Source organism: Lemur catta, chromosome 7 (genome assembly GCF_020740605.2).
Source record: "Lemur catta isolate mLemCat1 chromosome 7, mLemCat1.pri, whole genome shotgun sequence".
Lineage (NCBI taxonomy): Eukaryota > Metazoa > Chordata > Mammalia > Primates > Lemuridae > Lemur > Lemur catta.
In genome coordinates this window covers 21648828-21672594 of record NC_059134.1, presented here as the reverse complement: position 1 = coordinate 21672594, position 23767 = coordinate 21648828, and the positions used below count along the sequence as shown (strand labels likewise).

General features: G+C 55.0%; 1 protein-coding gene across 15 annotated transcripts in view; it reads left to right on the top strand.

Annotated features, from left to right (window-relative positions):
• Positions 1 to 23767, top strand: part of PHLDB1 (pleckstrin homology like domain family B member 1) — a 45757-nt gene that overhangs the window by 21353 nt on the left and 637 nt on the right. For 4 of the 15 annotated variants that reach the window (XM_045556343.1, XM_045556344.1, XM_045556353.1 and 1 more), the window contains 18 exons: positions 34 to 315; positions 743 to 883; positions 980 to 1117; positions 3796 to 3924; positions 4274 to 4429; positions 7340 to 7450; positions 7614 to 7703; positions 10170 to 10340; positions 10795 to 10935; positions 12276 to 12416; positions 12543 to 12645; positions 13836 to 14130; positions 14215 to 14305; positions 16221 to 16367; positions 18009 to 18125; positions 18371 to 18473; positions 23070 to 23155; positions 23322 to 23354. In XM_045556343.1, the coding sequence (XP_045412299.1) occupies positions 34 to 315; positions 743 to 883; positions 980 to 1117; positions 3796 to 3924; positions 4274 to 4429; positions 7340 to 7450; positions 7614 to 7703; positions 10170 to 10340; positions 10795 to 10935; positions 12276 to 12416; positions 12543 to 12645; positions 13836 to 14130; positions 14215 to 14305; positions 16221 to 16367; positions 18009 to 18125; positions 18371 to 18473; positions 23070 to 23155; positions 23322 to 23354 (2475 nt within the window). Of the gene's footprint in view, positions 1 to 33; positions 316 to 742; positions 884 to 979; positions 1118 to 3795; positions 3925 to 4273; positions 4430 to 7339; positions 7451 to 7613; positions 7704 to 10169; positions 10341 to 10794; positions 10936 to 11872; positions 11902 to 12019; positions 12417 to 12542; positions 12646 to 13835; positions 14131 to 14214; positions 14306 to 16220; positions 16368 to 18008; positions 18126 to 18370; positions 18474 to 23069; positions 23156 to 23321; positions 23355 to 23767 lie in introns of those variants that run through there. The other 11 variants (XM_045556346.1, XM_045556347.1, XM_045556345.1 and 8 more) reach the window with 11 other exon arrangements.

Here is a 23767-nt window from a genome sequence, read left to right as displayed (position 1 = left end):
CCCAGCATACCCTGCTCTGTCTGCCCTCCCTAGGAACGCCAGCGCCTGGAGACCATCCTGAACCTGTGTGCCGAGTACAGCCGGGCTGACGGGGGACCTGAGGCTGGGGAGCTGCCCAGCATTGGGGAGGCCACTGCAGCATTGGCACTGGCAGGGCGGAGGCCCTCAAGAGGCCTTGCAGGGGCCCCTGGGGCCTCTGGGCAGAGCAGCGAGGAGCCTGGAGGTGCCACCCAACGCCTATGGGAGAGTGTGGAGCGCTCAGATGAGGAAAATCTCAAGGAGGAGTGCAGCAGCACTGAGAGCACCCAGCAGGAGGTGGGATGGAGGGGGTGACCAGGGCGAGGGGGCTGGTGTCAGACCTGCTGTGGGCAGAGGAGGCTATTGTGAATGCCAAGGCCCAGTGAGGAGGAAGCAGTTGAAGGATCAAGGTTAGGAAGAGATTGGAGATCAGAGGTGTAGAAATGAGGAGGCAAGGAAGGCAAAGGAGGTGTCAGTGAGTTTCCCAAGCTATAAATATACTTTATGACCTGCCTTTCCTTGGGGCGCCACCCAGATCTGGCACTCAGGGGTAAATATTCCCTTTGGCCTAGCCCTTATTGTTCCCCTTACAGGGAGGGGAATTAGCCTCCTGTCTTAGTCCAGCTACCCCTCCCAAGTACCCTGAGGAGTAGGTGATCCATTCTCTTAGTCTGATCCTAGAAGGCTCTGGGCTTCTGGCACTAATGACTTCCCTCCCCGCCAGCATGAAGATGCACCTAGCTCGAAGCTCCAGGGAGAGGTGCTAGCCCTGGAGGAGGAGCGGGCCCAGGTGCTGGGGCGCGTGGAGCAGCTCAAGGTCCGTGTGAAGGAGCTAGAGCAGCAGCTGCAGGAGTCAGCCCGAGAGGTGAGCTGTGAGGGCTGTGAGGGTGCGGGGTGGACGCTTCCTAGAGAGTGGCCTAAGTCTAGCTGCCTTGATGGGGACCCTGGTATCTGCCCCCAGGCTGAAATGGAGCGAGCGCTGCTGCAGGGGGAGAGGGAGGCAGAGCGAGCACTGCTGCAGAAGGAGCAGAAGGCAGCGGACCAGCTGCAGGAGAAGCTGGTGGCCTTGGAGATGGGCATCCAGAAGGAGAGGGACAAGGTAACCCACACCTGGCCCAGCCCAGTGCTGGGTACCAGTGGCCTGGGAGAGAAGGAGAACTGTCTTCTCTGGGGCCCTGTACCCAAGTTGTCATCCATCCTGCAGACCACGTGGTCTCTGTGGCCCTTCAAGACAGGGTCATTGTCCTCTGAGGAAGGTACCAGCTTGGAGGGGACTGCCAGGGGCTGGGCTGGTGTCTGGGGTCTCCTCTGTCTGGGTCTCTGTGCTACCTGTGGGTGCCTGGGTTCCTGCCATTCTGGGCCCTTCATGGCCCTCCGAGGAAGTGCCAAAGGCCCATCTTGGGCAGTGAGCAAGCCCGAAGGGCTAATGCTGGGGAGCCATTCAGGTTTGGCACCCCCCCCATCTTGAGAACACGTCCCTCCATGCATGCCTCAGGTGCTTAGGTTGTGGTCTTTGGGAGACGGCCCTCAGGCCTCTGCTTGCCCTGAGCCTTCAGGATCTGCAGCCTCTCATCCCAGATGGTCCCAGCTCCTGCCCCTGCCCCTTTCAGATTTCGTGCCAGCCTGCAGGGGCCGCTCCATCCCACAGGGGTCGTGCCAGCCACACCCAAGATGCCCAACAACGTGCCAAAAGCTCTGAAGTGGAGAGGGGCCATCTCTTACTGGATTTGACAGAATTTTTCCAAGAATTTATTTTTCCTTCTGGATTTTTTGAGAGTATCTTCCTCCTGCCCTTGATTTTGAGGATCTTAAAAATTCTTTGACCCTTTTTTCCTTTTTTTGGAGCTTTGGCTCTGGCCCCTAAAACCACACTCCCAAATTCTGTGCCAAATTAACTCCATGCTTGCCAACCAGGCCTGCACTAACGCCCCTCTAATTACTGTTCTGGGCTCTCCGCATGCCCCTAACTGTCAGTGCCACCCAGGCAGGGCTGAACCATGCCCGCTTTTGCACTAACTCTATGGGTGCCTCTGTGCCCCTGGCCTCTCCCCTCTAATGCTGCTTCCTTCTTTTCTTGGTGTGGGACCCCAAGGTTTTGATCAGAAAGGAATTGGCAGGAGGGCACAGCTCAACTTTACTCAATGGGACATTGGCAGGAGGGGTACAAGGGTGGGGGAAATGCTTGGCTGTGGAGCTGCTCAGCCTGAAGAGCCCCTCCCATTGGAAATACCTGGGCTGCTGCCTTAGGCTGCTGCCTAAGGAGTGTATGAGAACCCAAAGAAGCCTCCTGGCAGCTTCCTGCACAGCAGGGGGAAGCTGTCTTCCACCCATCCCAATGCCTGCCCTCTGGAGCCAAGGGGTAAGGAGGTTCAGTTGTGGGCATGGCCTTGGAGGGCTTGCACAGGGCCTCTTAGCCAACATAGTGGCCACCCTTCCTACCTTTTCCCTGGAGCTTCCCAAATTCGATAACCCAATTAGAGGGTAGGAATGTGTGGCCCCCACTCCTTCCATCCCTGAGCCACCGAGAACACAGGGTATTTTAAAGGCTGACTCCAAGGATGAGGAAGTACCTGGACTCCAGGAACTGGCCTGATCAGGTCCTCCTCTCTGGGGATGGGTAGGGTGTGGGGTAGAAGGGTGGGGTTGTGCATGGGGGGCGTTCAGCATAGGGGCTTATTCCCAGGGGTGAAGCTCAGCATTTTAGAAGAAACAAGCCTAACCTCAATTCCCATTGACCTGGGATTGCCTGGAGACCCGGACTTCACCTTCTCTTTGGGGAAGAGACAAGTTATTTGAGGTGGTAGTGATGGTGGTAGTGATGGCGGTGGCGGGGAAGGTGCACTGGGCTTCCCTTCCCAGCCCCCAGCCCATGGCCCAGCTCTGGCTTTGGAATCAGTAATTACAGTTTCTCCTCTGCCTGTCCTTGGGAGGGGTGACTCACCAACTCCTTCCCTCGTCCCCCTTCCCGCCCTCAGAGGTGTCATCTCGCCCCAGACAGAACCATCCACCTCCTCTCTGTACCCACTCCTAGGGCTCCTATTACCATGGCAACGGGCTGAACTAATTGCAACCCTCATCCCTACTGAAGTTCAGCCTCCAGTGCCCGCACCCTCCCTCACCCCCCACCCCCACCCCCACCCCCAGCCCGGGCAGAGGGGAGGGAGGCCAAGGTGGTTGGGCTGGGGTCCCCCCCTCTGCACTGCTGTAGCTCTAACATCCCTGGCTCCTGATTCACACCAACCCCTGGATTTAACCCTTACCGTCACTGCCCTTTTCCCCAGGGTTAAACTTTGGTCTCTGAGCAGTGGTAAAAGGGGAGGAATGGGAGCTCAAGGCTCTGATTTTGTGATGCGGAACCAGCTTTGGCCTTGACTGGTTTGGAGAGAAAACAGGGCCTTTTTTAGGACCTGGTTCAAGGGACTGCGAGAGACCAAAATCTCTGCCCTGCCCCGCCCCCACACCGCTGCCTGTGTTCCCCGGTGCCCGCACCGAGTCCTGTCTTAGCCCTCAGCTCCCTGGCCTGGCCCTCTCCCTCCTCACCTCTTTCCCTCCTCACTTTCCCTTTCTACTCTGTTCTTTCTCCTCTCCTGGGTGTTCTCCTCTGTGATTCCTCATCTTTTTTCCTCTTGTCCCTACCCCGTTCCCGACCCCCACGTCTCTCGCCCGCCCTGGCCGCCCTGCCGCCGCGCCCCCTGCCGCCGCCGCGGGCCGGAGTTGAGGAGTGTGTGTTCTCTCTCCCCTGTGCCCCGCCCTCTCCCCCGCCCTGCCGCCTACCAGGAGAGGGCGGAGCTGGCCGCGGGACGGAGGCACCTGGAGGCCCGCCAGGCGCTCTACGCCGAGCTCCAGACGCAGCTCGATAACTGCCCCGAGTCAGTGCGGGAACAGTTACAGGAGCAGCTGAGAAGGGTCAGTTCCACCAGCCCCCCCACCCCCGGCCCCCGCGGGCCACCCGCCCAGAAAGAAGAGAGGAGAGCGGTGGGACGGGACCACCTGGCCCCTGCAGTACCTGCCGGACACCAGGGTCGGTGCTGTGGCTTGGAGGGGACAGGGAAGGTTGGGGGGATCAGCGCTCCAGGCTGTGATGCCCGTGAAAGGGGCAAGGCCAAACAGAGCAGAGGAGGTTGGGTGGGGGCAGGTTTCTTCCCCAATTTCCTCGGGCCCGGCCCCCTACAGCTTATGCCCCTGCGGCCTGGCCTTCCGGGCCCAGAGTGGCATTGCTAGCACCACCCAACCCCCTTTGTCACTGTTGTTGAAGGAGGCAGAGGCCCTGGAGACAGAGACGAAGCTCTTTGAGGACTTGGAGTTCCAGCAGCTGGAGCAGGAGAGCCGCGTGGAGGAGGAGCGCGAGCTGGCCGGCCAGGGGCTGCTCCGGAGCAAGGCTGAGCTGCTCCGCAGCATCACCAAGAGGAAGGTGTGCCCCACCCCGTCCCCTGCCACGTGGCACGCAGCGCTGCCCAGGCAGTTGGAGGCCAAAGACCTGGGTTTGAATCACAGTCGATGACCTCACAAAAGTTAACTTCTCCTTTTTGTGCCTCAGTTTCCTCGTCAGTAATGAGGAATAATGAGAATTATTAATATAACGTGCTGTTGTGAGAATTAAACAAGATGTAAAGACAAGAATAGGATATGACTGTAGTAAGCACTCAGTGAAAGATAGCTATTATTATTAAGCCGTGACTCCCCTCAGTCTTCTGCTGGAAAGTGGATTCAGTTTTCTTTTCTTTTCTTTTCTTCTCTTGTCTTTTCTTTCTTTCTTTCTTTTTTTTTTTGTGAGACAGAGTCTCACTCTGGCCCTGGCTAGAGTGCAGTGGAGTCATCATAGCTCACTGCAAACTCCAACTCCTGGGCTCAAGCGATCCTCTTGCCTCAGCCTCCTGAGTAGCTGGGACTCCAGGTGCACACCACAGCACTCGGCTAAGTTTTCTACTTTTAGTAGAGACAAGGTCTCACTCTTGCTCAGGCTGGTCTCAAACTCCTGAGCTCAAGTGATCCTTCTGCCTTGGCCTCCCAGAGTGCTAGGATTATAGACGTAAGCCACCTCACCAGCCTGGAAAGTGGTTTCAGATCACCTTTGGAGCTGGGCACTGGTAGGGCAGGAAACTGAAAGGTGGAGATGGAGGAGGAGGAGGCTTGCCCTGCCCTGTCTGATGGAAGTGCTGGGCCTCAAAGACTTGACATCTGGATATTAGAGCCAGCCAGGGGCCCTAGAAAGAGAATCTGGCTGGTTTGCAGCCCTGCCTCAGCTCTGGCTTGGCTGAGCTATAAAACAAGGGGGTTGGGTATTGTGTCCTGGCCAGATGTGATGCTAGGTACTATGTCAGTTTGCTCCTGATCGCAGCCAGACCAGGCACAGGCGGTGACTGGATGATGTGGCAGGTGTATGAATGTGGAGGTAGGGAGGAAAGTAGGAGGAGGCATGTGCTAGCAAGGGTTAGGAGGTGGGGAGGAGGATGGGGTATGGCCCAAGCAGCGCATGCACCTATGGCTGAGACGTGTGTCCATGCACATATGTGTGTGCCTGTGCAGTTGGCCTGGCTGGAGTGAGTGTGTGGGAGGTGAGAGCAGTGAGATCAGGGGAGGGGTGTCCAAGGTGGTGAGTTGGAGGATTTGCTGGCTAGCCGGGGTTGGTGGTAAGTAGGGAGCCGCTGGGCCTCCCTTGAGTCCACATCCCTCCCTCCTTTCCCTGAGCTGCTCTGCCATACAAATGCATCCACTTTCTGGATGTCAGGCTGCTTGTTGAAAGGAAGGAAGAAAACTGACATTTCCCAAGCACATGGGTGTGCGCCAGGCGCCTTGCCAGGAGGCTTCCTTGGATTATCTCATGTTGTCCTTAGGATGGTCTCACAAGGCAGATGCTCTTATCTCCATTTTAGAGACAAGGAAACTAGGACTAGTAGCTACATACTTACCCAAAGCCTCTTAGCATATAAGCTTCAGAGTCAGAGTTAGAAACCCCAAATCCCATGTTCCTTCCACTCTACTGCACTGTCTCCAGCCTCTTCCTCTTTCCTTTGGAGGGAATGCAGCAGGGAGGCTTAGATCAGCTAATCTCATCCCTTTGAGGTCCTGGTAGGTGTAAGCTCCAGGGAGGTTGGGAGAGGACAGCAGTAGTGGACTCCTCACGCCCACCCTGGCCCCTGAAAAAATGGGGCTCAGCCCCTGAGACCTGGGGTGGGGTGTCACATTCTTCCTCATGCTCCTCCTCATGAGCCTTGCCCAGCCTTCATCCCCTAGCCCCCAGCATCCCACCCCAGCCTTTGTCTACCTGGTGCCCTGTGCTCCCCTGTCCTCTCCACCTCATTCAGAGTGGTTCAGATTACTGGCCTGGGAGTCCAATAGATCAGAATCTTTTTTTTTTTTTTTTTGAGACAGTCTCACTCTGTTGCCCAGACTAGGGTGCCATGGTGTCAGCCTAGCTCATAGCAACCTCAAACTCCTGGGCTCAAGCAATCCTCCTGCCTCAGCCTCCCAAGACCCCATCTCTACAGAAAACAAAAAAATTTAACTGGGCATGGTGGTGTGCCTGTGGTCCCAGCTACTCAGAAGGCTTAAGTGGGAGGATCATTTGAGCCCAGGAGTTTGAGGTTACAGTGAGTTATGATCACACCACTATACTACAGTCTGGGCAACAGAGCGAGACCCTGTCTCTAAAAAGAAAATTATTCAAGCAATATTTCTTTTTAGAAAGTAATTTTTTTGGGTGCAGTGGTGCATGCCTGTAGTCCTAGCTACTCGGGAAGCTGAGGTAGGAGGATCACTTGAACTCAAGAATTCAAGACCAGCCTGGGCGACACATAGCGGGATCTTGTCTCAAAAAAAAAAAAAGAATGAAAGAAAGAATTTTTTCTTTTTAGAAAGATTATGAAACTCAGGTAAGCAAACAAACCTCAAGACCATTTGAGGAAGATGTTTTGTGGCAATGTGGAGTGGATCAGAAAGTTGAGAGAGTAGAAGCAGAGGTTGATGAGAAGTTCCGGCCAAGAAGTAGAGGGCCTGGATTTGGGTGGTGGCAGTGGGATGGGATGGAGGGGATGGGGTGGGTGGAGAACTATTCAGTGTCTCTAGGCTTTGGGACCCATTGGTTGTGGAGTGAGGGAAGGGAGATTTGGGGATTTGGGTGCTGACTAGTGTGCCTGGTGGCAGAAGGGTCACTGGTCAGGGGAGGAGCCTGAGTTCTTCTGGGGTGAGTTGAGGCTGAACAGAAGAGCTGGTTGATTCCCTGCACCTGAACCTTGGGTCTCTGGGCAGGAGAGTCAGCTAAGCCTCACCCTGGGCTCAGCCCTGTCTCCCCAGGGCTGACCGACCACCCCATCTCCTCTAGGAGCGCCTGGCAGTCCTGGACAGTCAGGCTGGGCAGATCCGGGCTCAGGCCGTGCAAGAGTCGGAGCGCCTGGCCCGTGACAAGAATGCCTCCTTGCAGCTGCTGCAGAAGGTAGCATCCCTCAGGTTGGGCTTGGGGGTCTGGGAGTAGGGTGAGTGGGAGGGGAGTGCGGAAGGGCGGGGGTGGAGGTTTGCTAGCAACACAGGGGCCCGCCTCATGTGGTCTCCTGTCCTCACTCCCACTCCTCTCTGACTCTACCACCCTGGGCGCACAGGAGAAGGAGAAACTGACCATGCTGGAAAGGAGATACCACTCACTCACAGGGGGCAGGCCTTTCCCGAAGACCACATCGACCCTCAAAGAGGTAACATGGTTGGACGAGCCCAAGCTTTAGGCCCAAGGGCTGTCCTGGGAGGCTCTGGAGCAACACATGGCACTTCTACCCCTGGGTCCTGATCCTCAGTGGGCTCTCGGAAGGCCTTCCCTGTGCTGCTTTGCCTGCCCCCAGCCCAGGGCAAACCCAGGGATGGGCCTTTAGGGTCCGTGTGGGGCTGAGTTTGAGTACGGGGACATCTTCCTGAACAGGAGAGATTGGAGGAGGAATGGGCTTGAGAGCTGGGATTTGACCTTCCCTGGCTACCAGCTACTGCTTTTTAGTTGCCTTTTGAGCTCTTGGGAGCCCACTGATCTCACTATTTTGGGTGGCTGAATATATGTGGGGGAGTCAGGGGCCTGGGTGGGGTGGGGGGACAGCTCAGAGGTTTGGTAGGGGTCAGGGCTGGGTGGACTCACCTTGAGGGGGAGCAGAGGGATCTCGGGGTGCTGCTCCTGGGGCACCTGGGCTTCAGTCTGGAGCCAGGCTTCTGTTTCAGAAGGGGCACTGAGGCCCCTTAAGTGGTTCTTCCCAGGTCTGCAAGCCTGGTGTGTGAGGTCCAAGTAAGACATGCTGGGTTTCTTGACTTCTTTCCCTCCCTCCCTGCCTCCCTTACATGACAGTTTAGGCCTGGGGGAGGGGGTGCTGGGCTGAGTGTGAGGGGTACGGCCCCTCACCATGTGCCCTCTCTGTAGGCTGAGCTGCTCATCTCCGAGTCCTCAGGGATGGAGCTGGGGACTAAGGCTCTGGGCCTATTCCCAGGGTCTTCTCAGGCTGGGGCATCCTCTGTCCCCTTAACCCCACCTGCTTCCACTCTACTCTGCCCCAAAGCACAAGAGGTAACCACAGCTAACTGCGTGCTCTGCTTTGCCCACTGCCTGTCCGCTGAGCTCCTGCCTACAGCTCCTCCTGGGGCCCAGCTGAAGGGCATGTGGCGATAATCCTTTGGCTGGCCGGAGTTTGGGAGAGTGCGTGTGTGCTACCCGCCGTTCCATGGCATGCCTGGGCAGCCTGTGCAAAGTCAGAGCGTTGATCTGCATATTAATTTGCCTGTATTCTGCACGTCATTCATCAGTTCTCACAACATGCTGGACCCTCTGGCTCATTTTCCTTTTCTGTGACTCCCCAGAGGACAATCTGGTTCTAGAGCTAGGTCTGGATGGGCCCCTGGCACAGGGCAGGCTTAGGATCCTGTGCTTTGATTCAGCATGCGTTGTGGGTGTCTGCAGTGCTCCCAGCACCTAGATAAGCTCAGATTCTAAGGATGTGTGATGAATATGACAGTCCCTGTCCTCCCAGTCCACAATCAGTTGTGCTGGCATCTTTCCAAGGACTTACCTTGGGCAGTGACTGGCCCATTTTTCTGCCAGGCTTTTAGCTGCTCCTTGCTAAGCCCTTTTTCTCAGAGCAGAGCCCAGCTGATATCTCTGCCTCCCCTACCCATTTCCAGTTCCTGCCCTCGCAGGTGGGATGCAAGGGACACTGGGGAATGACATGATTGGTGCTCAGTGCTGCATGTGTGTGCCCCACTGGGGATGCCCAGGGCCCAGGGTGTTGGAGACGGGTGGGTCTCTGGGAGCCGGGTCCTGATCCTCAGTGGGCTCTTGCAAGGCCTTTCCTGGGCTTCTTTGCCTGCCCCCAGCCCAGGGCGAACCCAGGGATGGCCCTTTAGGGTCTGCTGGGGCAGGGACTGGATGCTAAGGGGGCTCCCAAAGTGGAGGTCAGAAGGAGCCTTGATTCAGCATGTCAATTCTGACCACCCTTTCCTGGTTCCCGCTACCCCCACAGCCGTCTATGGCCATAGTGGGCAGCTGAGTGCCCCGCTCCTGCTCTGGATTTTGTATTGCCTTGGAGTGATGGCCCTATGGCCTGGCTTGGAGTGTGGGGTATTGGGTATCTGGATGAACCTGTTAACCTCTTCTCTGCCCATCCCTCCCCTTCTCACTGGGTGCCCTAGGAATATGTGAGCCTGGCAGAGGTTCTCCAGCTGTGCTCCCGCTTGGACCCCTATGCTTCTGCCACCTCCCCCAGTGTGCTCGCCCAGCCCCTGCCTGACAGCGAGGTACCAGCCAGCGAGGGTGCCCACAGTGCCCAAGGGCCTGCTTGTGGGTGCCCTAGATTCCCTCCTGGGCCTGGGTGGAAGTGGGACAGCAGGGTCTGTCTTCAACAGTGAGAAAGAAGAGCAGCTGGCATACAGGGGGATCAGGAGTGGTTCCCTTTCTTCCCTGGGGCCTCAGGAGTTTCCTTCAGCTCTTCACGGCTCTGGGAGGGCCAGGCCTTCTGCTCTGGGATGAGGGCACCATGCTGAGAGGACTCTGGCTCTCCTGGCCTTGTGGGCTCTGCAAGCCTCTGCTCTGTGCTACCCTTCCCCACCCCTCCCCCATGGGCAGGGCCATCTCTTGCATTCCAGCCCCATTAACGTCTTGTATTCCCTCCTGCGTCTGGCCTTGCCCCAAGTACGTGACGCTTGAGCAGCTAAAGGTGACCTGGGGCACCTCGCCCATGCCCCCAGCCCCTGCGCCAGGCCTGCCTCCCTGGGCCTCTGCCTCCCAGGACCTGGCTCCCACCACCTGCCTTCCTCCCGCGCTGCCCTCCTCCTCCTTCGCTTCCATCACGCCTTTACCCAAGGTTGGTGGTCTGTGAGTTCGTGCCACCCCTGCCCCTTGACTGGCGTGCTCTGTGTGTGTTTTGCTTCTGCTGACCTGGCCTCTCAGCCCTAGGCCAGCTCCAGGGCAGTGCTCGGGGCCTGTGGCTCTGGCTGGAGGCTGGTGTCATGGCCGGCATACCCGTGTCTGTGGTCTGGGAGTTGTACCCTGACTGTTTCTCTTTGCCCTTAGCATGTTCCAGGCAACTGTTGTCTCACTGTTTTTCTCTTCCTTTTCTTTACACTTTCTCTTCCCTCCTTCCTCCCCTTCTTCCCTCACCTTCTGTCCACTTCCCTGACGTGGCCCTCCTTTACCCTTCCTCCAACCTTCCCCTTCCTTCTTCCTCCCTTCTCCTGCCTTTTCCTTTCCCCCCATTTGCCTTTCCTCTCCATCCTTCCCCTCCTGTCCCCTGGCCCCCTCCCCATCTCCCCCTCCAGATGGAGAAGCTGCTGCTCCCTGCTGTAGACTTAGAGCAGTGGTACCAGGAGCTGATGGCCGGGCTGGGGACTGGCCCCGCTGCAGCCTCCCCTCGCTCTTCCCCCCCGCCTCTGCCTGCCAAAGCTTCCCGTCAGCTGCAGGTAACCCCTCCTTCACTGCCCATCTGCCCCAGTCCTTGCTGCTGTCTTCTCTGAGTATTTCCTGCAGATCCACCAGCTACACAGTGCCGCCTTGGGTAGGGGAGCCCAGCCAGGGCCGTGAGGGGGACTCTGGGCCCTGAGAGGGCAGTGAAGGAGTGAAAGTCTCTCCACGGGCTGCCATCCTGGCACTTTGGGTGATTGGAAGGCCAGCCCCCTGAGTCCAAGAATGACATGATTGACTGTCTTGTAGAAGGGGGTGGCTTCTGGAGCCATGGTCATGTTGAGATCTGTTTGGTACCCTGTGCTGAGCTAGGCTGTGGGTCTGTTCTATCCTTGGCAGCCCCCAACCCCAGAGCCTCTTACCCAGTTTGGGGGCCTGACACATTCTTGGGCTTGTTGCAACTGGAACTAGCTTGTCCTGGGAGAACTGTCAGTATTTTGTTCTCCTGGTCTCCCCAGGGGTGACACTTGGAGGCAGAAAAGAAGGGGACAAAGATTCTGAAGTGACAGCCCTGAGGACGTGCCCAAGCCTCTTCAGACTTGCCATGGAGGGTGTGGGCCTACCTGAGTCCGCATCGAGCAGTGACCATGAGGGTGGGGAAAGGGTGCTAAGATAGTCTCTTCCACAAATTTTACTCCACTGACCTGCTGTAGTGCCCGAGATTCCACCATTCGAGATTCATACCTTTAGCTAGGTGTGATAGTGTGTGCCTGTCGTCCCAGCTACTCGGGAGGCTGAGGCAGGAGGATTGCATTTTACAGATCTAATACTAGGGCCTCGAGAAGATAAGTAATCTTCCCAAGGTTACAGCTGGGAAGTAGCAGGGCTTATGCTGACAGTCAGGGTTCTTAACTCCAAAGGCCATATTCACTGTATGTTATCGCTGCAAGGGAGCTTGTCAATTATTTAGTCTAGTTTTACCCTCTTCTTTTGCAGATAAGGAAGCCAAGGCCCAGAGTGGGGAGGTGCATGGCCCAAGGTCACTCAGTGGCAGAGCTGGGACCAGAGGGAAGCTGGCCTCCAGTTGGTCTCCTGCACACTCTGCCTGACTGACATTAACTCCTCACGTGGGTCTGTTTACAGGTCCTTTCTGAGGAGAACAGGGTTGGGCCAGGGATTGGCCCAGAGAGGAACAGCCTGGAAAGGAGACTTGGCAGCTACCAATAGCATCTGCCCACTGGGCTGGCCCAGGAGGCTCAACCCTGCTGCTAGATACAGCCAAAAAGCCTCAGAGGCCTGGTGCCAGGGCAGTATCTTGGATCACAGCCAGCCTAGGTGACATGGGGGTGGCGGCCAGTGGGGTAGCCAGAGGTCACCAGGCAGTATCTTTTCCCTCCAGGTTTACCGCTCCAAAATGGATGGTGAGGCCACTAGCCCTCTGCCTCGGACCCGCAGCGGCCCCCTCCCCTCCTCCTCTGGCTCTTCTTCCTCCTCCTCCCAGCTCAGCGTGGCTACCCTGGGCCGTAGCCCCTCCCCAAAGGTCTGAGGACAGGAGTGGGGCTGCATGTGTGGTGGGGGCTGGAAAGGCCAAGGCCACCTGTGAAAGCCTTGGGGGTGGGGGTGGGGTCTTCTGAGCCCAGGTTCCAATGCTCCATTCCGTCTGCAGAGTGCTCTACTCACCCAGAATGGCACGGGCAGCCTTCCACGCAACCTGGCAGCTACGCTGCAGGACATTGAGACCAAGCGCCAACTGGCTCTGCAGCAGAAGGGTGAGTGGCTGCAATGCCAGCCCACCTGCTATCCTGGGGGACCCTGGATGTTGCCATTCCTCCTCCATGCCTCATCCATGCCGATACCCCCACACCTTCATAGGATGTTTTTCCTTTAATTGGGATCGTAGCAAGAGCAGAAAGGATTTAGATTGGACATCTAAAGAAGAGCCTCCTGGATATATATCAAAAGACTCCAGTTCAGGAGACTAAGGGCCTGGGAAGCTGTGACACTTTCTTTCCTAGAGAGCATAGCAAATAAGGGAAATGCTTGTTGACCTGCGTAGGGTTAGACATCGCCCTGTCTGGAGGCAGGGGAATGAATTTGATGACCTCTAGAATTGGTTTGCTGAGATTTTGGCTCTGGGGACCCAGGAATCCTTGTTGCTTGTGTGCAATTTGGTTGTTTTGAAAGTCCATGTCTATGCATCTCTCTCCTCTCATCCCTTCTGTGTGTCTCTACCGTACCCTCTGCCCGGGGCCCCCCACGCCAGTCGAGTCGCTTCCTGCCGAGCCCCTCCCAACTGACGACCCAGCAGGTAGAGCGTTGACCACAGAGGGCATTGCTTTGGCCAGGCAGCCCTTGCCTGGGATCAGCATGATGTGTCCTGCCCAGGCCGCCACTGCCTGCAGGCAGGCTCCCAGGCTGAGCTGGCTGGGGTGTCCGGCTGGCCTCACCCCTCCGGCTGACCTCTCTCCTGCCCTCAGCTGTGTTCTCCCTGTGTCCCCTGCCTTGTTTCCTGCTTTTGTTGCTCTTGCTTCTGCACTGCAGGGGGCTCTGCATTGGCGTCCTCGGTGCTCATGGGGCTTCCTCCATCTATCTCTTCCTTCTCCCTTCCCCAGCTGGCAGGGTGGGTGCATGTGTCCTGCCCACCTATTTCGGCCTCAGCTGTGGGCTGGAGCTGGCTGGCTGTCACACTTCCAGGGCACCACCTGGGCAGGTTTGGTGCCCTGTGTGGGCTCAGGATGTGGAAAGAGCACGGAAGCCAGACTGTGTGGCTGTGGCCAGTTGTGCAGGCGACTGAAGTATTGGCGGGGCAGCTGGGCTGGGAGCTGGGGCTGGGTGAAGGGGCTGCTCTGTGTTGACCTCTCCCTGCTCACCCCCTCCCTCTGTCTGTGATGTTGCGAGTGTCTCCCCAGCCCCTGGTGGGCGGGGATCCCAGTGTGACTCCCACCTGTCCCTCCTGCAGGCCAGCAGGTGATTGAAGAGCAACGGCGGCGACTGGCTGAGCTGAAGCAGAAAGCAGCGGCCGAGGCGCAGTGCCAGTGGGATGCCCTGCATGGGTCTGCGCCCTTCCCGGCAGGCCCCTCGGGCTTCCCCCCACTCATGCACCACTCCATCCTGCACCACCTGCCGGCTGGGCGGGAGCGTGGGGAGGAGGGCGAGCATGCCTACGATACGCTGAGCCTGGAGAGCTCCGACAGCATGGAGACCAGCATCTCCACGGGGGGCAACTCGGCCTGCTCCCCTGACAACATGTCCAGGTACCTCCCCACACCTGGGCCCACTGCCTCCACCCGCTGCTCTTGGGCTCCTTGATGCGCCCCCTCTTCCCCTTCTCTCCCCAGTGCGAGTGGGCTGGACATGGGGAAGATTGAGGAGATGGAGAAGATGCTGAAAGAGGCTCATGCAGAGAAGAGCCGGCTCATGGAGTCAAGGGTGAGGCTGACCTGGACCAGAGAATGGCGCAGAAGGTGGAGGAGGGGCGGGGGGCGGGGAGGGGGTGCCCGGAGCTGCCTGCTGCCTGCCAAGGGCCTCGCCCCACCCCAAGCCCTTCCACCCACATTAGCCTTGCAACCTTCCCTTGGGATAGAAAGTGTTTTAAAGGGTTGTGTTCCTCAAACGGGCATAGGGAGGCTTGGCGAGATTACAAATTTACAGCTCTTAGAAACAGAGAAGGCAGCACAGCAACCATTGTCCAACCAAGAATTTCCTGTATGGAAACTTCCAGTCTTTGTGAGTTTACTTCTGTGGACTCTTTGCTCTTTGGCAACCACAGGAATTTTGATTCCTATCTACCTGTGTGGCAGGTCACTCCTCTTGGGCACGGTTAGGAAGAGCAGGAACTGGGGCTTGAGGTCTAGACAGAAGAGGAGGCAGATGTCCAAGCTGGAGCAGAGGTGTTGGCTGGGGAGCCTTGGGGAGCAGAGGGGGCTGAGGGAAGTCACAGCTCCTTCACGTGGGCACAGAGCTGGGACTCGGCAAAGAGGGACCTGTGGTTTATTCCGGGCATAGGCAGGCTGAGGAAATTTGTGCCTAGGCAGGAGGTTAAATGAAGGATCTGCGGAAGATATTCTGTGTCCACCATGTGAGGTACTCTGCATCTCTTGAGATGAAAGTGAGACCTCAGCAGCTGGAGGGAGTTTTTAAAAAAAAGTACTAACTGTTTGGATGGGGGACCAACCAGAAAAGAATGCCTTTTACATCAAAGTATGGCACATTTATAAGACTCTCTTGGCAAATGGAGGGAAAGGAGATTCTGCTAAGTTTTGCACTGGGAAGGAACGGCAAGTGGGAGTTAATGGTGTAGAGCTGTTTATCATTGATTAGGATACATAGAGCACCACTCATGCTCCGTATCTAATGATTCGTTTTAATGACCTTTAAAATCCTTTTATAATGGCTTTTATAAGTTCAACTGTGTCCTTAGTCCCAATCATATTTTATTCTCCATCAAGTTTGAAGTTCAACAGCAAATGTTTCTAATTTGGACTTTCAAAGGGCCTTAAGTTAGTGATTGGGGAAGGACTACTGAATATGTTAGCTGTCAAGCTGTGGAGTTGTATGGATAATCCATGTTTTAAGAATTCAGATAAAATGGTGAGAGCCGCATTTATTTGTTGGGTACTTCTTTCCTGCTGGAATTGGTGATAGTTATTTATATATATGATCTCATTTAATTTTCACCATAATCCCACGAGTGGGCATTCTTAACTTCATTTTACAGATGAGGCGACTGAGGCTTAGAAAGTTTAAATGCTTTTTGTCAGGGTCACAGAGCCCATAGTGGTGGCAGAGCCAGGGTTTGAAGGCAAGACAGTCACACATTTTTTTTTTTTTTTTAAGACAGAGTCTCACTCTGTTGCCCGGGCTAGAGTGAGTGCTGTGGCGTCAGCCTAGCTCACAGCAACCTCAAACTTCTAGGCTTAAGCGATCCTCCTGCTTCAGCCTCCTGAGTAGCTGGGACTACAGGCATGCACCACCATGCCCGGCTAATTTTTTCTATATATATTTTTAGCTGTCCATATAATTTCTTTCTATTTTTAGTAGAGAAGGGGTCTCGCTCTTGCTCAGGCTGGTCTCGAACTCCTGAGCTCCAACGATCCACCCACCTCGGCCTCCCAGAGTGCTAGGATTACAGGCGTGAGCCACTGCGCCCGGCCTCATCACACATTTTTAAATCATTTATCCATAACCAGCAGAGTTCTTGGAGAGGGTGGGCTTTGTGGGTGATGCCTCCTCATGTCAGACTGCCACCCTGAGGTGGGGGCCTCCTGCAGCTCTGCCCAGGTCTGAGGAGGGCCGGCTGTGGGGAGAGGGTGGCTGCGGGCACTGACCCTGGCTTTGGGGACAGGAGCGGGAGATGGAGCTGCGGCGGCAGGCCCTGGAGGAGGAGCGGCGGAGGCGCGAGCAAGTGGAACGGAGGCTGCAGAGTGAGAGTGCCCGGAGGCAGCAGCTGGTGGAGAAGGAGGTCAAGATGCGGGAGAAACAGTTTTCCCAGGTGAGGGTGTGGTGGGGTATGGTGGTGGTTGGCTTGAGGGTGAGGGCTGTGGAGGAGTAGCGAGATCCCAGGGTTCCTCTGCTGGGCAATAAAACCCATGCTACTCCAGAAAGGATTGCTGTTGGCTCAGCGTGAGTAGAATTCTACCTGGGACTCCCTGGCCCCAAGAAACAGACCCACTGGGGCCTGATAAAGCGTGTGTGTGTGTGTGTGTGTGTGTGTTGGGGTGGGTGTGTTGTGAGAGGTGGCCACCTTGCAGACATCTGGGGTCAGAGAAGAGGGTCTGAACAGGCCTCCCAGAGATGGGAGCTGAGAGTCAAGAGCCAGGCGGCTCTCCTCGGCCTCTCCAGGGCCTCTGGTCTGCTTCGTGAGCCTTCTTGTGTGACTCCACAGCATCCTGGCCCTCACCCCACAGGACCTTTCAGCTCGGGTTCCCACCGTCAGTGGATGACCTCACTCTAACCTTTGGTTTACAGCTCTAAGAGAGAATTGAACTAGTTTCTCCTTAGGACAGAAATCCCTCCTTGCACAAAACCCAGCCCCGTCCTTTCTCCTTAAACAGGAGACTTGAGCAGAACAGTTGAAGGTAGAAGGAGAAATTGGGTTGGGCAGGGAAATCTGCCCATGTCTCTGGTCCCAGATCCTGGCCCCCACAAGAGAACTGTAGGACTCAGAAGGGCTTCTAACTGGGTCTCCATAGGCTTCCCCAGGGTGGGAGTCCCCTGGGACCTCCCTCCAACAGTGAGCAGTGATCACAGCTCCATCATTTCCTACAATGCAACAACATAAATTCTAAGGGGTAGGTCACTTTGATTGGGTCTGGCAATTAAAAAATGAGAAATTTCCAGTCTGTCTCCCTGGATCTAAAAAAAAAAAATGAGAAACTCTGAGTTTTACTTCTGTGGTTGGAACATTTGTCAAATGGCTAGTTCCCCTTTCCTGTCTCAGTCAGTGACAGCTCTGGGGCCCCCAGTCCTGAGGCTCAGGCATTGTTGCAGGGGCCACCAGCATCTGATGTGAGAGGTGGGTGGAGTCAACTCATCTTTGGGGTTGTGTGTTTTGGTTTTTCTTTAAATAATTTGTGATGTTTCCTTTTCTTGCCATTTTAGTGTTCTTTTGGGAAAGGAAGAGTAGAAAAATATTCCAGTTGACTGAGAATTCCAGTTAGTATCAGAGGTGGAATAGACCTTAGTAGTTATCTAGTTCAAAGCTCTTGTTTTGCATGTAAGGAAACTGAGGCCTAGAGAAGGGATGTGACCCAAATGAGGTCCCAATGGGAAGTCAGAGACCAGATTTCCCATCGGGCATCTCTTCCCAGAGCATGTTCACATCTGGCCTCTTACTTTAGTCTGTTCAGCCCAGGAGGGGGAGGGCCAAGACAAGGATGGCTGTATCTCGGTCAAAGGTGGGAAAACTGAGGTGTGGAGCCACTTAACAGTTTGCCTGGGCCTAGGTAGAGTCAGCACTGGTGTTTAGGTCTCCACTTTTGCCATAAACCCTGTGAAATCAGAGTGAGAGCCTTGGGGGTCGGGAGGGGTTGGGGTCAGGCTGTTTGAGGTTCAGGACCAAAGCCCAGGGTCCTGGACAGGGGAATGATGAGGGAAGACAGGAGACTCTGCTGATCCTGCCTTCTGCTCCCAGGCACGACCCCTGACCCGCTACCTGCCAATCCGGAAGGAAGACTTTGACCTGAAGACCCACATTGAGTCATCAGGCCACGGTGTCGATACCTGCCTGCATGTGGTGCTCAGCAGCAAGGTGCGTGTGCTCATGGCCCCGGGTGCTGGGGGAGGGAGGGCCCCCTGGTCAGAGGCATCTCCTAGGTACTCAGAGTAGTGGCCTTGGTTCCTGCCCTAACCTGACCAGGTCTCTGTCCCAGGACCCGATGTGCTGGCCTAGCGAGGTGTGGGGGACAGCCCCCCCAATACAGGCACAGGCAGTGGCACATGCTTAAGGTTTAGGGCTGTGCCTTTGGGCCCTTCCTTACTCCTGCTTCCCACCAGGTCTGCCGTGGCTACTTGGTCAAGATGGGCGGCAAGATTAAATCATGGAAGAAGCGCTGGTTTGTCTTCGATCGCCTCAAGCGTACCCTTTCCTATTACGTGGGTGAGTTCCCACAAGGCCGTCCCCGGAGCCAGCCAGAGCCAGGGACCCTGGGCTCTGTCACCCAGGACAGCTAGTTTTCTGGAAGGAAGCCAGGCTTCCAAGTAGGGAGCCAGAGATTTGGGCTGGGCCTTATGCTTCCCTCCCAGAGTATACCTGGTTTACCTCCATTTATGTGTTTATTCTTTCATTCAGCTACATTACCGAGCATCTGGTAAGTTCCAGGCACTGTTCTAGGCTCAGCTGTTAGGCAAAATGGCCACAGCTCTCTCTCTCGGAGCTTATTGTCAGGGAGGGTCTCCATAGGCTGAGTTAAAAGAAGGCGCAGTGGGTATGTTGATGGGAGACGCCTGGACACTCTAGGAGCATGGGGTGGTCCTATGCTCTGGGTTGGGCTAGGGACTCCCCCTTGGATAAACTCCCTCAGAGACTCCAAGGCAAGCAGTTGAGTAGTGCCAAGGAGCACTCAACTCAGGACAGCCCAGGGACAGGCTGGCTGCCCCATCCTGCTCCCTCAGCTCTCTCCACTCCAGCCTCCAGCTTAGGTTCCCATTCCTGGAACTCCCTGCAGGGAGCTGGAGATGCTGTGTCCTACCCTGGTCAGGAGAGGCCCGGGCGTGCTTCATTAGCAACCAGTTCTCAACTCCCAGTGGCTTAAGACCGTGAAGTTTCCTTTCTTATTCCCGATACATGTCTGTTGTGTGTTGTAGGTTGGTGGGGGCTCTGCCCTGTATCAGGGCTGTCTTTGCTTCAGAGCACAACTTTCTGGAACATTGCTGGCCACAGTGGCAGAGGCAAAAGAGAGGCTTAAGTGAGCCTCTCATTGGCATCAAATACCCCAGCTGGGAAGTGACACACATCATGTCTGTCCACAAGTCACTGGCGGGGCTGTCTGCCAGTCACACAGCCCCGCCCCCACCCCCGAGCCCCAGAGCTGGGAAGAGGAATCCTACTGGGAGCCTGGAAGGGCGAAAGGGTTGCAGGGTTTGGTGCCAGCGAGGCTCAGGCCTGGATTGCCTGCTTCCCCCTCTAATGTGGTCTCCGATCGAGTGCCACCCACTCCAAGAGGCCTTCCCTGACCACCCTGGGTCCTGGGTGTGGGGAGGCAGAGGCACAGGTGTCCCCATGTTTCAGTCTGGGCTGGGAAGGTGGACAGACTGTCTGGAGAGGAAGAAACAGGCCTGGGGAGGAGAGGGGCATCTTAGGCATGTTGAGGTTAAATGCCTCTCGGACATCTAGGTTTAGCAGAAAGGTCAGGCTCAGAGGCAGAGTGATAGTTGAGTCTGTTGGAACAATAGTAGTAATAATAATAATAGCAGATCATATTTCTCGAGTGCTTGTATGAGCCAGGTGCTGTGCTAAAAGCACTCTACATGCACCATCTCATTTAATCTTTGTAATAATCCTATGAGGGAAGCACTATCTTAATGCCATTTTACAGATGAGGAAAATGAGGCTCAGAGAGGATAAATAAATTGCCCAAGGCCTCACAGCTCTTACGAGGCAGGGCTAAGACTGAGCCTGGGCAATCAGACTTCAGAGCAGAGAAGAGGGGAGGGAGAGGGCTGCACCCTGGGGCAGGCCTGCCCATGTGGGGAGAGGGGAAGAGGGCAGAACAGCAAAGGGAGAAGGAGCAGGGGGCAGGAAGCCAGCACTGACCACATGCCAGGTGCTGGGCTGGCGCTTGGCACATGTGACCTTACTTCATGTCTATGAAACAAAAGGAGACCAAGTTCAGATGGCAGGCTTGGGCATGGGGGTGGAAACAGGGAAGGAAGCCAGCCAAAGGAGCAGACATTTGCAAGTGGGAGGTGTCACCAGCGATGATGGATGCTGCAGATTCGCCAAGAATGCTGTGGCCCAAAGGCGATTAGATTCAGGGATGGGAGCTTGTCAGGAGAAGGGTTTCCACTGTGCACAGGGCAGGAGCCAGATTGCACAGGATCCAGAGTAGGCGGGTGGTAAGGAAGCAGAGGCAGGAATGTGTTACTATTTCCAGTGAAGGAAGGGATGCGAAAGAACAGGGACTGGAGGGCTGACCAGGCCCAACCCCAAGGCAGGGCCGGGTCCTTGTCCCAGAGAGGAAATGTCAGAGATGGGCCTGTAGCTAGATCAGAGTCCTGCTGTGCCCGGCCTGTTCCACCTGGACCCTTCTCCCACCTACAGAAAGCCCCTCATTGCACAGGGTCCACATCAGCTACTACCTCCATGAAGCCTTTCCTAACCCCCACTTACTAGGAGTGGTTCCTGCCCTCCTCTGAACTCTTGCATTATCTAGGGTCCGTTCTGCCATGTGACATCAGCTCAGGGGCATAATGATATAATGACAGATGCCACATGTTATGTGCCAGACACTGTGCTAAATGCTTTGAGTGTGTTCTCTCGTTTAACACTCTTGACAACCTGTGACATGGAGGTGCTCTCATGGAGTTCCTAAGCACGCCTGTTACACAGCTAGTAAATAGGCTGTGTGTCTGTACTTCCTTCCCCACTAGATGGCAGGTTCCTAAGAGAAGGGTCTCTGACTTCTCTCTGGATCCTTGTGCCTAGGACTCATTCATTCAACACTGATGGAGCACCTACTGTGTGCTGGGCACATACTTGTAGGTGTTGGGGGAGGCAGACCTATGGATGGGTAAAGGAAGATTCAGATTCAGCATGATAAGTTCTGCACAGAGGAGCATCCGTACTGTGGGAGCACAGGGGAGCACAACCCTGCACTGTAGTGGAGACATTTACACTGGGTCTTGAAGATTACTTAGGAGTTTGCCAAGTGACTTGGCCAGAGGAGAGTTAAGGGAACGGTGAGAAGCTCAGCCTGGCTGGATAGAGCTCGGGGTTTGTGCAGGGGACGGTTGTGAGACAAGCCTCGAGCGCTGTGTTGGCACCAGTCTGTAAATGCCCTCTGCCAAGCCAAGGAGGTGGGGAGAGGAGGAGCACACGGAGAGGAGCATGCTTCTAGCTGGCACCATTGGGTTTAGTGGTTGGCATGACCTCTCCTGTCGGACTCCAGGCTCACCATAGAGGATGTTGGTTAGTTTGCCCTTATCCTTCCTGCTCCTCAGGTACTACATGTTATATGTATATGCTAACTGCCATATACAGCGAAGAAGTGTGCTTCCTTCCTTTTTTTAATATTAGGTAAATATATTCATATGGCTCAAAAATCAAAATATATAAAAATGTTTAAATTGGGAATTATTCCCCCACATGCTACAGATAACCACTTTTATTAATCTCTTGTGTATCCTCAAGTTCCCATAGGAGAATATAAGAAATGCAAACATACATTCTTACTCCTTTTTCTTACACAAAAGGTGGCACACAGTATCACCACAGCACGGATGCTCCTCTGCACAGAACTCATCATTCTGAATCTGAATCTTCCTTTACCCAGCCATAGGTCTGCCTCTCCCAACACCAACAAGAATGTGCCCAGCACACAGTAGGTGCACCATCAGTGTTGTATGAATGAGTCCTAGGCACAAGGATCCAGAGAGAAGTCAGAGACCCTCTTAGGAACCTATCATCTAGTGGGGAAAAAGTACAGACACACAGCCTATTTACTAGCTGTGTAACCTCAGGCGTGCTTAGGAAGTCCATGAGAACACCTCCATCTTGTTTACCTCCAGATGTGTCTTAGAGATATTCCTATATCAAATATTTCTATGTCTAAATATTTATATCTGGATTTTTTTTTTTCTTTTTGAGATAGGATCTCACTCTGTTGCCTAGGCTAGAGTGCAGTGGCATCATCATAGCTCACTACACCTTCAAACTCCTGGGCTCAAGTGATCTTCCTGCCTCAGCCTCTCAAGTAGCTGGGACTACAGGCACATACCACCATGCCCAGATCATTTTTCTATTTTTTGTAGAGACGGGTCTCACTCTTGCTTAGGCTGGTCTCGAACTCCTGGCCTTAAGCGATCCTCCCGCCTCGATCTCCCAGAGTGCTAGGATTACAGGCATGAGCCACTGTGCCTGGCCTATATCTGGATATATTTCACAGATTTATTTCTGAATCTATATCAGATATATCATTCTGTTTAACAGCTGAATAGTATTCCATCATGTGGTACACTATAATTTATTAACCAGTCTCCACTTGATGTTTACTTGGGTTGTTTCTAATCTTTTGTGACTACAAAAAGGGCTGCAATGAATAATCTTTATTTTGTACGTGTGTGAGATAAATTCTCAGAAGTGTAAGCATTGGATCAAAGGGCAAATGCTTTTCTGATTTTGATAGACGTGGCCAAGCTGTCTGTAAGGGTTTTACAGTTTATACTGCTACCTCTCATCAGACTGCCTGTTTCACCACAGACTTGCCAAAAGTGTGGCATATTATTGTTATGTTTTGCCATTCTGATGGGTGAGAGGTGGTATCTCAGTGGAGTTCTAATGTTCATTTCTTTGTAATTATGAGTGAGGCTGAGCATATCTTCAGGGTTCTGTGTGGGGCTTTGTTTTGGAGTCCTAGGAGTCTAGAACCTTCACCCCTTTCCCAGATGGGGAGGCTCAGGCCATGGAGCTCCATGTCAGTTGAGCTTGATCGGAAGTGTGACAGGCCTCCTCAGCCTGCCCCTGTTTCCTTTGCAGATAAGCATGAGACGAAGCTGAAGGGGGTCATCTATTTCCAGGCCATCGAGGAAGTGTACTATGACCACCTGCGCAGTGCAGCCAAGGTCAGGAGTGGAGGGCGCCAGAGGGGCAGGGGGGCAGCCATGGGGAAGGGGTGGCCCAGCAGAGCTCTGGGAGCAAAGTCCTCCCGCCTGCCCTCTGCAGAGGCTCCAACCCAGTCCTTGTTCTCTTTGTCAACTTTCTCTATCTTTCTCCCTCTCCCCTTCCCAGAAGAGGTTTTTCCGCTTCACTGTGGTGACTGAGGTACCCCTCCCCACTTAGCTATAACCAGCACATTAACACCTCCTGCACCCCACCTCCCCTGACCCTTGACTCTCCCCTCCACCCGCCCTTCCCCCACCTGAGGGAGGAACAGAAGGTGGGTTGCAAAGAGCAAGAAGCTCCTGTGGGCTTGAGCAGCTCCTTCTTCCTTGTTGCCTGCCTGTCCTGGCGGTGACAGCAGGGTGTCTCCCTATGCAGAAGGGATAGCGCCCTCGGGAGGGGACCCTCAGAGACTGGATCTGAGAGAGGGGATTGATAAACAGGAGATATTTGAGGCTGGGGCCAGCTGCCCTAATGTAAGTCAGCCTCCTTCCCGCCAACCCTCTGCTGCCCACCCCAGCCCTCTGGGGTCCCGGGGCTCAGCATCCTGCTCATAGCTTTTCCATCTGCCCCTT